This window comes from Tachypleus tridentatus, chromosome 2 (genome assembly GCF_004210375.1).
Source record: "Tachypleus tridentatus isolate NWPU-2018 chromosome 2, ASM421037v1, whole genome shotgun sequence".
NCBI lineage: Eukaryota > Metazoa > Arthropoda > Merostomata > Xiphosura > Limulidae > Tachypleus > Tachypleus tridentatus.
In genome coordinates this window covers 19,438,742-19,457,140 of record NC_134826.1, presented here as the reverse complement: position 1 = coordinate 19,457,140, position 18,399 = coordinate 19,438,742, and the positions used below count along the sequence as shown (strand labels likewise).

At 36.2% G+C, this 18,399-nt stretch overlaps 2 protein-coding genes across 2 annotated transcripts in view; both read right to left on the bottom strand.

Moving 5' to 3' along the window:
* LOC143239051 (coronin-2B-like) overlaps nucleotides 1-811 on the bottom strand; it is a 44,579-nt gene extending 43,768 nt beyond the window's left edge. Inside the window, exon 1 of the mRNA XM_076479841.1 lies at nucleotides 673-811. The gene's annotated coding sequence lies outside the window, so the exon portion shown is untranslated. The remainder of the gene's footprint in view (nucleotides 1-672) is intronic.
* LOC143239087 (protein HEXIM1-like) lies at nucleotides 707-17,967 on the bottom strand. Its single transcript, XM_076479901.1, has 2 exons — nucleotides 16,987-17,967; nucleotides 707-844 (listed from the first exon to the last, which is right to left on the bottom strand). The coding sequence occupies exons 1-2, from the start codon at nucleotides 17,824-17,826 to the stop codon at nucleotides 767-769; spliced, it is 918 nt and encodes a 305-aa protein (XP_076336016.1). The 5' UTR covers nucleotides 17,827-17,967; the 3' UTR covers nucleotides 707-766.
* Nucleotides 17,968-18,399: the final 432 nt, after the last annotated feature.

The window sequence follows — 18,399 nt, the reverse complement described above, 5'->3', positions numbered from 1 at the left end:
GGCACGAAAATAATAATAATAAAATATATATCCTCAAAATTAGTTTTCTCATCACCAGATAAATTATTATCATAATTCACTGGCCTAATAAAAAAAAATATACAGGGGTGAACAAACACGTGGCCCCCTTGAAAATGTTTTTATTATATTGTTATATATTTTATTAGATAACAGAAAAATATGTAAAATTATATATTTTCAGAACACCCTCGACGAGATCTGTTCAAATATGATCTCAGATCCTAATTTTAACCCTGGGTTTCGTAAATATCTGAACTTTTCATGATTTTAGTTACATTTTCTCACAAAGAAGTGTTGTGCACCTACTATGGTTTCTTAAAGCTCTTATTCTGATTAGTTGTAAGAAGATATTTTAATAGTAGAAATGAACGACTTTACAGCACCAAGTTGATGTTTTTTTCTTTCATTGAACACCCAACAACAATTCGATCTTATGAAGTCGTTGATTTATAGTATTAAAATATATTCTATACACCAATACGCTCTAAGGAAATTAAATAGTGATTTTAGGAATATATTTTGCCTTGCTGCAGCGCCTACGTAACGTTCACTGTTTTGAGCATATTAGACACGATCTCGTGCATTATAGTGTAAACACTTATCAACAGATGACGCCACAGTCTAATACGTAACTGTGGTGATTGTACATACTTATCTTTATGGTTTCAGTTATTCCAGTTGGTTGTTATTGTCAAGCACGGGTTTGAAACCACCCAGGACACATCAAAGGTCGTTTCAAGACTAGTTAGTCCAAATTATTTTTATCTTTGCTTTGCATCCACACGTCTTTGTACTGTTGAAAGTGTGACCATGGATTCTTTACCTGGAAGTGAAAGAATACAAATTAGTATACATAATATAAAAGAAACAAAATCACACGCCAGTCATCTCTGTGTACTGATGAAGAAGAAAGGCGGCTAGTAAATCGTACACCATCATCGATTCTTGGGCTATTCCAATCGAAAATAGAAACTTGTTCATCATTCTTATAAATCATATACGACATCAAGGTGCTTAACGCAATTTGCTCTTCTGTTGTTTTTTTTACTTATGTTGATGTTGGAGAGCTTGTTTGTTTTTTTAATTTCGCGCAAAGCTACTCGAGGGATATCTGCGCTAGCCGTTCCATAATTTAAGCAGTGTAAGACTAGAAGGAAGGCAGCTTGTCGTCACCACCCACCGCCAACTCTTGGGCTACTCTTTTACCAACGAATAATGGGATTAACTGTCCCATTATAACGCCCTCACGGCTGAAAGGACGAGCACGTTTGGTGCGACCGGGATTCGAACCCGCGATCCTCAGATTACGAGTCGCACGCCTTAACACGCTTGGCGATGCCGGGCCGATGGTGGAGAGAGGTAATGGTAAAACTTTAAATTATCATTATTGTTTATGTGTTCCTTTACTGCATTAAAAATACTGCTTACTTAGTTTTATAAATATTTTTATTTGTACAAACATGCTAGCTCTGATTTCAAGGATCTGGTTTTTCAATAACAACATCAGAGAACCGCATTTTTATAAAGATGGGCACGTTCTGAATTTTTAGAAATAATACTGTTCACGCAAATTTTTAAACGTTACATGTGCATATTTGAGATTTTAGACTCGATGTGGTCCAGTGTTCAGCGTCCCAGACTATGAATTCCGTTGCCGCAAATTGGCGTCATGGTCAAATTCTAATATTAGGTCAAAGTGTGCTTGTTTGTTACTAGACAAAAAGCTGCACAAAAGGCTATTTGTATCGAAACCCGGTTTCCAGCAGTATAAGTCCGCAGACATACCACTGTGACGCTGGGAGTCAAAGTCAAAGTAACCCAATAGTTGATTTGTTTGTTTGTTTTTGAATTTAGCGCAAAGTTATACGAGGGCTATCTACGCTAGCCGTCCCTAATTTAGCAGTGTAAGTCAAGACGGACGACAGCTAGTCATCACCACCCACCATCAACTCTTAGACTACTCTTTTACTAATTAATAGTAGGATTGACACGGACATTATAATGTCCCCACGGCTGAAAAGGAGAGCATGTTCGGTGTGAGTGGGATTCGAACCCGCGACCCTCGGCTTGCGAGTCGAGTGCTTTAATCACCTGGCCATGCCGGGTTCCCAATAGTTGAAAGGGTGGGTGTTGTTCACTACATCACCTTTCTTTCACCTACCAATTATAAATTGAGAAGGTTATGAAACAATGGACGTGTAGCTTTACGAATATCTGATTTAAACAATCAAACAGTCTCTGGGTTTATAAGTACTTTTTTCTTGTTATATATATATTTTTCTTTATTTTAACTTCACTTAATTTGACCATTAAATACTGAGAAAAATTTTCTATTTTGGGAAAAGCAAATGCAAAAAGTGATGTCTTGTAACATATCTCCAAAAACTTGCAAGTCCATGTATGTGTGTTTTCTCGTCTGTGCATCTTACTCTAATATTGCCTGGTGAAAGTCGAGACATTTTTATTTTCTTATTTATTTATTATGGCTCGGCATGGCCAGATGGGTTAAGGCGTTTGACTCGTAATCTGAGGAGCGCGGGTTCGAATCCCTGTCGTCCAAAACATGCTCCCCCTTTCAGTCGTGGGGGCGTTATAATGTAACGATCAATCCCACTATTCTTTGGTAAAAGAGTAGTCCAAGAGTTGGCGGTGGGTGGTGATGAATAGCTGCCTTCCCTCTAGTCTTACACTGCTAAATTAGCGTAGATAGCTCTCGTGTAGCTTTGTGCGAAATCAAAACCAACCTGACAGTTGTGAAGAACCCCACCAATATTTCACAATTAATTTTGATTATATTTGTTTTATCTCTATAATAATAATAAAAAAAAACTTTATGTGTACTTTAAGCAACAGCGTTCTAAAGGTATGTTATTAATAATGTAGAGATTTATCCTTGGTAAGAGTAGAAACGATTGAAAACTTTGTGATATATATATATCTTTGTGATGTAACTAAGTTACCGTAAGCAACTGAAACACGTATTCTTTTATAAGGTACTTCCTCCCTGTTTTGTTTTTTTCTATCTGAAACGTGGCAGTAAAGCTCGATTGAACGTGACATGTGTAGGCATAATGCATTTAAAGAAAAGTACCAGAACTAGATCTAGGAATGGCTCGAGCGCTCGCCTAAGAAGAGTGACCTTTCCTGTATCACAGACACACACAAAATAATGTTTCCTTTTTCATCCGAAGGAAATGAGATAACTCATTTAAGAAGCACTCAATATTTTGGATTTCATTCATTTCGACAAGTGATTAGTAGTGTCAGCTTGTCTCATTACATTTCATCTTCTTTCTACAGCCTACTTCTAAAAGGTTTGTCAAATGTCATACCTTATTTGGCTTTACTAGTGATACCTGGTGGCATAAAATGTTACGAGTGTTGCAGATGATGTATTTGTTTGCTGAACAGAACACGCATCTTTATAACAAGCGAACAAACGATTGGTTTGTTTGTTTGTTTTTTGAATTTCGCGTAAAGCTATACGAGGGCTATCTGCGCTAGTCGTCCCTAATTTAGCAGCGAAAGACTAGAGGAAAGGCAACTAGTCATCACAACCCACCGCCAACTCTTGGGCTGTTCTTTTACCAACGAATAGTGTGATTGACCGTGAAATTATAACGACCCCACGGTTGAAAGGACGAGCATGTTTGGTGTGACGGGTATTCGAACCCGCGACCCTCGGATTACGAGTCGAGTGCCTTAACCACCTGGCCATGCCGGGCCATTCGCGAACAAACGAAATTGATACAAGATTTGGTTTGCTTTGTATTTTGCGCAAAGCTACAAGAACACTATCTGCGCTAGTTGTCCCTAATTTAGCATTGATATATTAGAGGGAATGGCACCCAGTCGACACCACCCACCGTCAACTTTTGAGATACTCTTTTACCAACGAACAGTTACATTATAACATCACTACATCTGAAAGAGCGAGTATATCCGATGACAGGGTTTCGAACCCTCTAGCAGAGAGCCCTAACCACCAGGTCTGTGAAGTTAATACTATATTGTTACTGACTCTTCAAGAAATACTAAAACTTTGCAATGTAAACAGTTATCGTTTTCAGGTAATCCTTTAAAGGTGAAGTAATTTACTTAAAACGTGTTAAGTTGTGATATTTCAAACACTCAAAAAGCGTACACTTTAGAAACTCAGTTTCCCAAATATTCGTATCGAGTGTGATTAAGTCTCCTGATTTTTAGGTAGTTCTTTGTGAATAATTTCTGTATTTGTATTCGTTGATGTACGTTCACATTTGAAAACAATGAAGCTCTATCCTGCATTTCTCACATCCACCTTAAAAGAGTAGTTACGTACGACAGAAAACAAGAAATAGGGTTAATTTTATCAAGGCTGTATTCTGAGCGTTATTTTGATATCAGGAAACATCTGAAATAACTTGAGTCGGGGAATTTGTCGTTAAGCGCAGAGCGACGTATCTGTAGTGCGCCCACCACAGAAATGGAATCCAGAAGTTTTGGTTTTTTTATAAACCATGAAACTTATCGCTGAGCTGAATGGAGGGGGGGGTGGATAATGATAACATCTATTCCGATAGCCGTTTCTATTTATAAACATGTTATCAGAAAATATCCTTGACCTTGAGACATTAGATTGTTCTCATAAGAGTGAACTGAACAAAAAACGAAAACTGCGTAATATTCAAGTAGTAGTGTCCTTCGTTCAGACCCCCTCCCTCGGTGACATGTCTGCCCACTCACACTGCTATAAAGCGGGTTTCGATACCCGTGGTGGACAGATCACAGATAGCTTATAGTGTAGCTTTGTGCTTAATTACAAATAATCAATCAAACAAACATATCTCACAGACTATACGGCACGTTACTATTCGGTGCACAAAGAAAAAATCAAATCTCTCTATATTCAAGCACATCATATGAAAACACGTCTTGCAGAAACCGAAATTGTGACGCTTAAGAAACGACTTCACAGTCATTTTTCATTGGTGTGTATTTCAACATGGTGAATTAAACACATAACGTTGAAATGTGTGAACTTCAGAGTTCTAATCTATTTGTTCCAAATTATCAGACTGCATCCAAACACTAGAAGCAAAGCCAAATGTTATTATTTGACTAGCTTTCGTCTAATTTTAATAAATATCAGCTTCCAAGGGCGTTATTCTATTGTCTTAACAAGCTACACTGGTTCGCATATATCTACGACCAACCAGTGCCAACGTACCTGAATAACAGCTAACTACTCGATTTTAATCCAATAGTTTTTATGAATAACACAATTAAACCGATACTTTTTTTACATTAGGTCACGATTTTTACGTCTGAAACTGGGGTTTCTGGTGAACGTACATTATGCCAAGATGAAACAGTTTTACGAAAATTGTCAAAATATCAAACTCATAAATAACTTAATGTGTTTGTGTTCCTTGTGACAAAGCCACATCGGGTTATCTGCTGCGTCCACCGAGGGGAATCGAACCCCTGATTTTAGAGTTGTAAATCCGAAGAGAAACCGCTGTCCCAGCGGGGGACCGGAAATAACTGGAAAAATCGCAAGTACAACATATTTATTATATACATGCACTACAATTTAGGAAATGTTCATACTTTTTGTGGGCCCCATATCCCATGTAATTTTACGTATAATAAAAATTGTCAACGAGCACCCACTAAGACCATGGGCCCTGGGGCTGAGCCCCCTTTAGCCCCCATCAAAGGGGGAGCATGTTTGACGCGACCGGGATGCGAACTCGCGACCTTCGGATTACGAGTCGCACGCCTTAACACACTTGGCCATGCCGGGCAGACATTAAAGTAATGGAAAGACTAGAAGATGCCTACACGAAGCAAAACAAGTATTCAGTTGAAACCAATGAGGTATGACCCTGGATAGCTTATTAATGTTTAGCATGACGAGTGGGAATGAATTCGGTATTTATGATAGTTTATGAAACACCACAGAAAATGGATCAAAATATGTAAACGTGCTCAAAACAAGTTTGAAGTTACACCAAACAGCTGTGGCTGGTGGATTTCGCCTGACCTCAAAGTTCAGTCGGGGTTTATCATTTCTACTTGTCAAGACCCGACAAGGCCATGTGGTTAGGGCGCTAGATTCGTCAGCTGAAAAAGCGAGCATGCTTGGTGTGACGGGGAATTCGAACCTGCGACCCTCAGATTGCGAGTTAAATGTTTTAACCCCCTGGTAATACCAGACCCGTTATTCACAACTACTGGAACTTTTACCGATGTGAAGGAAAATCATATCAGTGAGTGCGTTAGTTTCAGTGAACTGTAGATAAAAAATATAAATAAATAGTTTAATTATTTATCACTTGAAGGCATAAAACATGATGACTGCAAATCAAGAACAGGGCCTATCGTATATATTTACATTAAACCACTACTGGTGTAAGGGCCATAGTAAACACACACACACACACAAAGTGTTATAAACCATAACAACATTAACATCTGTACAACACGAAATAGCATTACGCTCCTCAAAATGCTTGAGTCTCTACGCATATAGTTATTGGGAAGTTTCGAGCCCCAGGCTGCCTTCACCCCACCCCACCCCCGTGCACACTCTGCAGATAAATAACAGGTTCCTTTTAATTTGGAAAACCTGTTTCTATTTAGTGTTGGCTTTAAGGTTGTGCGGGCCCAGGATCTAACAATTTTTGTGGGCCCTACATCCCACATAATTTTACATAAAATTAACAATGGGCCCTCATTTAAACCATGGCCCCTACTTTAGCTAAATACGCCCCTGTTTCTATCATTATTGTGCCCCCGCTAGTACAGCGGTATGTCTGCGGATTTACAACGCTAAAATCAGGGGTTCGATTCCCCTCGGTGGGCTGAGCAGATAGCCCTTTGTGGCTTTGCTATACGAAAAACACACACGTTATTGATTATTTTTGTACTTGAAATTTGAGTTTAAAATTGCCTTATAAGGTTTATAAAAATATATATAAGTAACTAATACTGGGTCAAAATGTTGTATCGTACGTCCAAATCATGAATATACTTTTCTTCACATATGTGGAGGGCATCAATATTTCAGTGTCTGGAAGAATTTCAACAGAGTTATGAAATTGCGAGAACCAATAGCAGCGTCGGTCTTCGTAAACTAGTACCCAAAGGTAATCTGGAAAGACAGCGCGTGTACGTAAGCTTGTCGTATAAATCGATTACGATGCGGGCTCTTAAATCTTGAATCATGCTAAATATGGAAGCTTGGAATGGAGTTTGATACACAAAACACACTCTCTGATATAATTCATACATTTCACATATCTACACTGTCGAAACAGACCTTCTAATAAAGAGAAACGACGTGTTCGAAAACAGAAGGGCTCTCCACCCAATTCTGCTTCATATAAGTAAAAACTGCCACTTAAATACAGTGGATTGGTTTGGTTTTTTTTAATTTCGCGCAAAGCTACACAAGGGCTAACTGTGCTAGCCGTCCCTAATTTAGCAGTGTAAGACTAGAGGGAAGGCAACTAGTAATCACCACCCACCGCCAACTCTTGGGCTACTCTTTTACCAACGAATAGTGGGATTGATCGTCACATTATGATGCCCCCACGGCTGAAAGAGCGAGCATGTTTGGCGCGATGGGGATGCGAACCCGCGACCCTCAGATTACGAGTCGCACGCTTTAACACGCCTGGCCGTGCCGGGCCTAATACAGTGGAACTGTCGAGGTTTACGTTCTAATTTAGATTTCATCAAAGCTTTGATTGATTATTATCATCATTTGTGTCTTCTTTTTTTTACAGGAAATATTTGTTGTTATAATTACTACTAACGGACATTGTTAGATCGCTAGTGCAATCAGTGATTTTGTGTAACAACAAACCGAATTGATGTTATATGTAACGAAAACTTGCATTTATTACAAATAATAAATCTTATGAAATGCCAAATTTATTTCGCTTTAACTGGACATTCAACATTTAGGTTAACAGCTTCTTCATTGTTCATTTGTTTTTGAATTTCGCGCCAAAACTACACGAAAGCTGTATGCGGTAACCGTCCCTAATGTAGTAGCAGCTTAAGACAAGAGGGAAGGCAGTTTGTCATCACCACTCACCGTCAACTCTTGGGGTACTCTTTTGCTGACGAATAGTCGGGACTGACCGTCACATTATAATGCTCTCACGGCTGAAAAGGCGAGCATGTTTGGTGTGACTGGGATTCGAACCCGCAACCTTCGGATTGTGAGTCGAGTGCCCCTAAACATCTCGCGATGAGGCCGAGCCCGAGCTTCTTGAGGGATGTTCCTTGCAAACACAAGCCTTTGACTGAGACAATATCGTGTTATGAAGTAACTTACTTCTAATATAACAATATAACTTTATACAAACTTCAAAAATTAAATAACATACGTTTAGTGTTGTCGTTATCACAATCGAACGGACATTGCAAGTTCGTTAGGTATATAAATCAATAAGTGTAGTGTTGTCTTTACTATCAGTTAACACTCCTACGAAAAGTGGGGCCTATTAGGCCCCAGAGCAACTTGAAAGGTTATTAATATTAGGCTAATAATTTTGTATTTAAATGAAATTGCCATTTAAATCCATTAATGAATGGATTAACGAGATTCCCACTGTCCCTATCTACTATCTAGCGAAACCACAGCCAGGGGAACGGGCTTGGAGAAATCAGAACTAGAAACGTCTTTTCGTAGGAGTGTTAACGAACGTTATTTCACAGTTACTACAGACAGTGCTTTTAGGAGATAAAAAGATAACTGTAGGTGAGACATGTAACAGATTGATTACTGTAATACAAGACAACAGATGTCCTTTTTAAACGTTAACACATTGGTTCTGTCATTTATGTTGTAACTTGCCCTATTAATTCGTGCAAAATTAACTACTAATATAATTCGATTGTAGTTTTCGCCCATTTCGTGAAATTTGACAAATAACTTTATTTCTCTTTGCTCTCGTTATAATGAGTCGGTCAATCCCAATATTCGTTGGTAAAAGTGGGTGGTGAAGACTAGTTGCCTTTCCTCCAGTCTTAAGCACATTAGGGACGGTTAGCGCATACAGCTCTCGTGTAGTCTTGCGCGAAATAAAAAAACCAAAAAGCATTCTCTTTTCGAATTATGTTAAGTTTAGTTACATTAACCTACTAGTTTTAAGGGCAGGAAACAAAAAGGAAATCGCTGTGATTCATAAATCCACATTCTTTTCACGTTTTGCTTCAGCGGTTTAACTTTTAGACAACTGTTGCAGGATATATGTATAACAATTAACTTTTGGTACAAGTCAACAAACTCAACTAGACATAAAAACAAACCTATAAAGACGTACATTGCGATTTTGAGATGAGTGATATACCGTGAAAGTTATTTTCAAATTTGTTGTTTTTTTTCCTTTTTCCGTTTTGTAAATAAATATTTTTGAGTCGTAGCTTTTAGTGTTATTTTTTCGTGGAGTGTTTTTGGCTCTATTTGTGACTGCACCTATCTCGAGTTTAATAGGTAAACAACTCTGATTTAAATATAAAAGCAGACTAAATTCACATAGCCTTCAAAGTCATGTTTGGTATTTTGTTTGTTTGTTTGTTTTTCGAATTTCGCGCAAATCTACTCACGAGCTATCTGTTCTAGCCATCCCTAATTTAGCAGTGTAAGACTAGAGGGAAGGCAGCTAGTCATTACCACCCACCGCCAACTCTTGGGCTACTCTTTTGCCAATGAATAGTGGGATTGACCGCACATTATAACGCCCCCACGACTGAAAGGGCGAGCATGTTTGGTGCAACGGGGATTCGAACCCGCGACGCTCAGGTAATGAGTCGAAAGCTTTAACCCACCTGGCTATGCCGGGCCGTTTCGTATTTGAATTAGAATTATCGCGATAAAAATGTAAAAGAAAAATAAACTTTTGTCTGATATTTGAAAATTATAATTAGTGAAGTGTAAATTAATAACATTGAACATGTTATATACATATACGACCTCGATTTTAAAAACAATTATTTGATAACTCATTTTAAATCGGTAAACCAAATTTTCTGTAAAAAGTACATTCACGAGTTTAGGCGTAGGAAGATCAGTTCTGTTTTTAAACAGAAATTATATAGCGCCACCATACGGAAATTCTCATAAGTAGCTAATCAACTCGCTAATTTGACGAATATACTGATCGATTGAGGTCCATACTTATCCTTATTATATTAAACTAGATTATACTTGAAACAGAAAAAACCGTTTCGTCTAAAACATGAGGTCAAATGTTTCCCATACAGTTGTATTTTTTAACTTCTTTGTCAACACAACTGTTTATTTTTTAATGGGGGGGGAGATTAAATGAGAAAAATAATTAATTAGAACGTTGTTTTGAATTAAGCACAAAGCTATTCAATGGGCTATCTCTGCTCTACCCGGATATCGAAACCCGGTTTTTAGCGTAGTAAGTCCGCAGACATACCGCTGAGCCACTGTGGGGCCTTAATTAATACAGCACATTCAGTGATGTCGAGAAGGTCGAAACGTTGTTCGCTCTTCTATGTAAAATATTTTCTCAACCCAAACGAGCCGTTTTTGCATATAAATACAGCACATTATTTTACAAAATCAAAAAAGTTGTATCTAGATTTAACATGCAGTTAAATTAATGTATTATATATATATATATATATATGCATAAATGAAACATAATTAAAAATTAGTTATGAGTATACGAAAACCAAGCTAAAAAATTGAAATGTGGCGTCAACATGAAAATTAATCTTTAAAAAACAAATCCGTTACCACAGCACACCTCCTTTAACTTCCTGATTGTAGGTTCACGTTTGAAACGTCGCGACGAAGTCGTATTTAAACGTTGATAACAATTTGTTGAAAATGTCTATATAGATTGACATACAACGGTATGACGTCAAGTAATGTTCAACAATATCCACAAACAGAAAATTGTTTGTTTTTCAATTTCGCGCAAACCTACACGAGGGTTATCTGCGCCAGCCGTCCCTAATTTAACATTTAGTCATCCCCACCCACCGTCAACACTTGTGCTACTCTTTTTTCCACTATTCATTGGGATTTACCATAAAATTATAACGACTCCACAACTGAAAGGGCAAACACTTTTGGTGGGATGGGATTCGAACCCGCGATCCTCGGATGAGGAGTCGAGTGCCTTAACTACCTGGCCATAATAGGATTTTGTAATTAGACGAAAAAACAACAAGAACTTCTGTGTTATTTCCAGATCCAATATCTTACTATTCTCCAGAAGCATTTCGTGACTTGAGTTTCATTTGTTTGATTTTTTTTTAATTTCGCACAAAGCTACTCAAGAGCTATCTGCACTAGCCGTCCTAATTTAGCAGTGTAAGACTAGAGGGAAGGCAGCTAGTCATCACCATCCACCGCCAACTCTTGAGCTACACTTTTACCAACGAATAGTGGGATTGATCGTCACATTATAACGCCCCCACGGCTGAAAGGGCGAGCATGTTTGGCGCGACGGGGATGCGAACCCGCGACCCTCAGATTACGAGTCGCACGCCTCAACACACTTGGCCATGCCGGGACCCAGTGGGGAATCCAGTAACAAAGTTCACCACTCACAAAAAAAAGAAAAAAAAGGTTGAAAAATTGAAACCCTAGATGCTGTAACGAAACGTTTTTTGTAACAAAAAAGTCAATGTGACAAGTTGTCCATAACAAAACGTCCCAGGTGTGGTAAATTTAAATAACTTTGCGATCGCTAAAATTATCAACAGTCATTTTCGCAAAGTTAATGTTCCTGAATAAGTAGTTATTGAAAGGTTGAAATTTATTATGATCGTTCTTATTTGTTTTTGTCGACAGAAATTAAGCATAGATTATCTGCACTCTTTCCAACAAAGGGAATCGAACCCCGGATTTTAACTATAAGGTTAATCGTTAACCTATTGTAGAGAACATTTATAATGGGCTGAGCTTTTCTTGTTTTTCAATAACGTGACATTTCGATTTTTCTTTTGAGACCTTCGCTGAAAATGTAATCGAAACGTCGTCCCAATAAAAAATTAAAAACAAAAACTACAAATATAACCATTACAAATTTAGGCTCAAATTGAACTAAATTTCCTTTTGAAATATTTAAATATTTTCAGCTACTGCATAACAGCTCATAGAATGGCTCCAAATTGTTGTTGTTTTTTCAAGTATAAACTTTTAACTCATAGCTCCATCTGTCGCCCGATTTGCGATCTAATTACAGCTGCGGCTATTGAGGATTCTCTCTTGTTATCACTAATTATCAAAAGTTCCTTTTTAATCTTATTTAACATTACTTCTGTTTATTGGACATTTCTTTTTAAGGATTATTTAATAACATTTTAAAAACCTATTTCCTCTAACGCTTGTGCCAGTTAATGTCAGACAGTAATTCAACCACTAAATCGTTTTGAATATGCTTTAACTTACGCCTATTAACACACAAACACATTCGTGTAGTTATATAAAACATAAACAAAATATTCACTTAATTACGCCTGTTGGCTGCTATAATTAATAGTTTTTACAGAGAGTTAATATTCTTCTATAGCTCACTTTAGAATACTGTATAAAATATAATCAGAGAACCTAGTGGCTGGGGTCTGTGGCTTGCATGTTTATCTAAGAATAACATGCAGATCTGGTTGAATACAAATAAAAATCTAAAGAAATAAATCGTTGTGAACGTAGGGTAAACGTGGAGGTCACAGTCTCAGATAGATATATCAATAAATACCGTATTATGTAATACGTTAACTGTTCATAAGCGATTAAAACCAGTATCATAGAACAATAATGAATTTAAAATAAACGAAAAACATCACAATATAACTGAAATTAAAAAACACGCCTCCACTACCATTCTTACTGTGGTCCACAAGTCACTTATATTTATCAGTATATACATATAAACACATCGCAAACTGTCTTAAAAATCTGTTTATATGAATCCAATGCACAACAGTAAGACGATATTGTAGGTAAAATGTGAATACATGTCTGTCAGTGCGAACATATGTTTGAAAGATTTTCGTAAAAAAATATCTAATAAAATTAAACGAAGTTTGTTGAAAAAGGTTAGGGAAAATCAGTTACACAAGCTAAAATTTTGTAATACCAGACAAATCTATAGTGAGAAATAACTTAATTTTTTAACTGCAGTACTTAGTATATACTTTTATAAATCCTGCAGTGAAATGTAACATAGCAGGATTTATGAAAAAAAAACCAACAAACTTTTATTATTTTTTAAGACTGTTTTTGTTTATATCGTGGTTTTCCAGGGAGAGTGTTGTTATCACGTGATAAGCAAACAGCTTATCGTCTGGAGGTTTATGAAATTATTTGAAATTTAAAAATGCAAGTAAGGATATAGTAGATTATTGATTTATTAGAGGGCTTATTATAGTGGCTGAATTGATTACTGTTAGCTAGTTTGATAGCCTGTTATAATTAGTCATTTCAAACGCTGTGAATCTTTAAATTGTGTTCAAACGAACTACCAGAAGTGACGAAAGGCACAATGATATAAGCAAAACTTCGCAAGTAAGTGTTTAACTTCATTTAAGAAGTTAGGCCTACAGTGCATTACGTAAACCGTACAATTGTGGTCGAAGAAATAAGCTTGGTGTGTATGTGTCCAATAAAATAAGCCTTATGTGTATGTATACACATATATACATATGTATATACCATATTTTGCCACCAAACAGAATGACAGGAATACAAATTTTTTGTATATCTTAGTATTATTTTATGAAATACGCATATAATTCATGAGAAGTTAACACACGTACAGCAAAGTGTTATCTTTGTAACTGGAAGTGGAACAATAGGAAAATATTTCGCGACCTAAATGAATCATCGCATAATTTAAAATGAAAATTAATATATTCGTATATTTTACAAATATTTAAAAGTAGTAATGCTAGCATGTTCAAAAATAACAATAACTAGTTCATGGAAATTAAAAATTACTAGTAACTGAACAAAAAATATATATATAACGCCATTAAATTTACTGTATTAGAACCTACCACCATAGGTAATAGAAACATGTTCTTCATGCTACCGTATTTATTGATTTATCTTATATATAGTTTTCTACTGATAAAAAAAGAGAACATACTGGTGCCTCAGTTAGTTTATTTTGTATTCTAGGCACCAGAATAAAAGTAATTGTTCATCAGTATATATGTATACACGTTTTTATTTTAAATGTTTATTTTTCTATCAGAAAATGAGTTAAGTAAGTAAAATCATATAATTATATCAACAAACAAGAACAAAAATGTTTTACATATAGCACTGCGCAAAAGTGTAACAACAAGAGAATATCTTATTATTTTCATTTTATGGGTTAATACTTCCATGTATGTGTGTGTTTTTCTGAAAGCAAAGCCACATTGGGCTATCTGCTAAGTCTACCGAAAGGAATCGAGCACCTGATTTTAACGTTGTAAATCCGTAGACTAATTATTCCATACCATTATAGAATGTAAATTCCAACACTACGGTAATACTTCAGTGACCCCTGTTGACAATTGAATGAGCCAAGGTGAAAATACTTACAATTCTTTAGAATTCCCATATACTTCTACTAAGGACATGTCATTAGAGTTCTGCTTGAATGAACATACTGATCAAATTTAGGTTATGAAATAACTATTATGTCATCTCATGCAGTGTCTTAAATATGCATATAATGTATCTTTAGTGTCTTTCTTCTAGTATATACCGGTGGCATATGCTAGAAGAAACCAATTTAATAGCAATCCGCAAATAAACCTTGAAAAAAGAAAAAAAGTATTTATTTAACACTATATTAAGTTTTGTTGTCATGCCACGGTTAAAAAAAAAAAAAAAATTATCATAAAAGCAGAGAGTTCTTTTAAAAAAACTTTACACGATACTGGCTAGGCTCCCCAATAAATTACTGCACACTTGAAATGGGTCCCCAAATGTTCTCAAGTACACCATACATCGTGAGACCGAGAGAGGTAAATTTGAAAATAGGGAAAGAAGAGGCAGAACACTTACACACAGTGATACTTATGTTTATACGGACAGAAAAAAAAACTGTCACTGACCTCAAGCATGACATAAATGACCATGTATCAAATAAGAGAAAAGTGTCCAGTCATACATTATCAAGAAGACTAAACGAGAATGGAATATTTGGTCATGTTGCAGTTAAAAATCCTTTATTTCAATCTCTAAGCATTGTCAAGAAACTGAAATTTGCTAAAAGTACAAAACCGGACTGCTGATGATTGTAAAAGGGTGTTATGAATGTAAGAGTCCAAATTTGAAATATTTGGGTCATATGGAAAAAAGGTGGAATATACTTACCTCAATCCATAGCACCTACCATAAACCATGGGAGAGGCAATATGATGGTTAGGGAGTGTTTTATTGCTGATGCGACGGAAAATCTTTGCAAAATAGATGGAATAATGGACAAGCGCAAGTACCATCAGATACTGATCCGTTAGGGTATAGCCAGTGGTATGTGTATTACTGGTAAAGGATTCTACTACCAAGAAAATAATTACCTCAACCACTCATCCACCCTATGCAAAAATTACTTAGCTAAGAAAGAAGCTGCTGGAGTCATTCAAATGATGCGATGGTTACCACAGAGCCCCGATCTCCACCCAATTGAACAGATCTGGGATTTGATAGATCAAAAACTTGACAAATCAAAATTTACTTCCAAAAAACTTTATGGGAGTGTATTAAATACATTTGGCGTAAAATAGCAAAGGACACTTTGATTAAATATGTTGCAACAATACCTGAAAGCCTCTCTGCAGTTATTAAAACAAAAGTGGGACACAAAATATTAACTGTTTACTGAACTCAAACATTTCCACTGAGTTTCTGTTGTATTAAATCTGTAGATTAATAAAAGTTTGATGTTTCACCTGTAATTTACCTTCCATTAATCTTTGAAAGTAGCCTGAAAGTCTAATGTTTTACTTTGTCTTAACACTTTTGCACAGTTCTGTAAGTGTTCTGTTTGTTTCTTAAATAACACATTACAGTGAACAGTTTCGCCTAAAATAAACTAAAAAACTTTAATCGCAAGCATTTTCGAGCCTTAGAGTAAGTGTGCTTTGATACGTTATTAGTTACTTATAATTTCGTTTAAGGTGTAAAAGATGTACACATTTTATAATTCAAAACACATTACGGAATATTTTCCTCAGAAATAACGGTACTTAAATTTAAAATCTTAATTAGGTCAGTAAAACGTGGCTCGACGGTAAATCTGAAGGCTTATAAAACTAAAAACTGTTTCTATACTTTGGTAGGTACTGCACAGATAACCCATTCTGTAACTTAACATTTATCAACAAACAATCCACTAGAAAATATTCACTTATATTTAAGTATCATTGTAAAGTTCATTCGCTTCTGTGTTTTTATATTGTGAAGACTACATGAGATAAGGACCTATGTTCAACAGTGTTATTAAAGTTCAGACGAGCTATTCAAGTTACCTTAGGTCTACTGGTTAATTTTAATTGCAAGTTGTATCAAAAATAAACTTGAAAAGGTTAATCGGGTCGTGAACTTACCTGATTTATTTTTTTATCTTTAGCTTTTGTCACCCAGACGTACTGCATCAGTAATTTGGTGGATTTTGACTAAATTAATATTAATGACTACACTAGTGAAATGAAACATTTTAATTGGTAATCACGGTATTTACACATTAACGTTGAAAGTTCGTTACTGTACAGTGTAAACAAAAGACTTGTACATATTTTTCTTTCCATAGTTTAAATGGTAAGTTCTATAAACTAGACCTTAGAAGTTACAATAACGACAGAACAGTACACACAACAGAAATATAAAAGTAGGATAGCAATGAGTTAATGTTTTGTAGATTTGTATGTGAGATGACGGATAAACGGTCTGCGAGTTTATGATGATTACCAAGAACTATCACTAACCATATTTCTCAGTTTTTCATTTTCATTCTTCAGTTGCTGGTTTTCTTTCATCAGTTTTGTTATTTCTTCTCTAAATATCCTAGTTTTTTCCCACTGTTCCGACTCTTTAGCACTAGGTGTCTGCACTTCGCTGTCAATTACAGATTTGCACAATGACACACATACTTTAGCTTTAGCGTCTTTTAGTTTCACTTCCAGTTCTTCAAGCTTGTCTTCAAGCTGAATGTACTCTTGAACAAGGTCATTCTTGGACATAGAATTTAGACGCTCGGCATGAATGTCTTCGTAGGCCTCACAGAACTGTTGGTGCAAGAAATCTTCCTCGTCTTCTGGAGAGCTGTAAAATTCTTCCGAAGAATCACCCATGTTCTCTTTCTGAATATGACGGTGTCCATTATTAATATGTTCATAATCGGGTTCCTGAACGTTGTGATCGTCCATTAAAAACTGTGTTGTATTGTACGGTGCTAACGCCTGTCCATGAGCAAACCTAACTTCTCGAACACGATTTGCTCTCATAGTTTCTCGTTCGTCAACTTCTCGCCTTTCTTGCCAAGATAATTTATAATAAGGCTTCCACTTCCGTTTTTTATGCTTGTATTTGCCCCTCCGACTCCTTCTCCTACGTTGTACACCGTCAACTAGTTTTTGCCCTTCAACATCATTTCCCTCACTCTGGCTACTGTGTTGATCACAGTTGTTTTCGTCATATCCACTAGATGGCTCTTGGCGCTCGATAACTATTGGCCTTGACGTAGACTTTGAGCCAGCGTCTTCTGCAGGTCCTAGCATTTCGCCGTTAAATGTTTCACGATGGCAAATAACATCGACATCTGCCATTTTATCGGTGAATCACTCGAAATAAGCAGACTGAAGGTTTAAACTAGTAATAAAAGGCTTGTTTTAAGTAAATTTCAAACGACAGAAAAAATTACTATAAGATAACACTACCTTCCAACACCCATTAACTCCATCTGACAACGAAATATTCAGCACCCTGTTTATTATAGACGGAGAGTAGTGTATTCCTCTGCCGTTGTATATAGACCCATTGATACGATATTTTACATAAGAGATAGTTAGGTTTCTAAACTGTTTTTACATAATCTAATTTACAAAAACTATCTTTTACCGATTTTCAATCAAGACAAATTATTTTTGTTAAAAAGTTTCAATTCATCTTTGTTTCTCTGGCGGAGTGATACAATTTCAAACAGCTGGTAGCTCGATGAAGTTATGAGATGCCATCTATTGGCCGTTACGAATACTACTTGAGCTAACTCAAAATAAAACAATGTATACATTCAACTTTATTGAATGCTAATTCTGCTTTTACACGCCAATAACTTTCAACTTGTTAAGAGCAACGTTATCTCCAGAAATGGACAAATAAATCTGTGTGTGTTGTTGAAG

Excerpts from the sequence above, each read along its gene's own strand:
- LOC143239087 (XM_076479901.1), bottom strand. The coding sequence starts at position 17,826 with ATGGCAGATGTCGATGTTATTTGCCATCGTGAAACATTTAACGGCGAA. Across the intron at positions 845-16,986 it reads ATGAAAAACTGAGAAATATG|GTAAAGAATCCATGGTCACA; the intron begins GTTAGTGATAGT and ends TTTCACTTCCAG.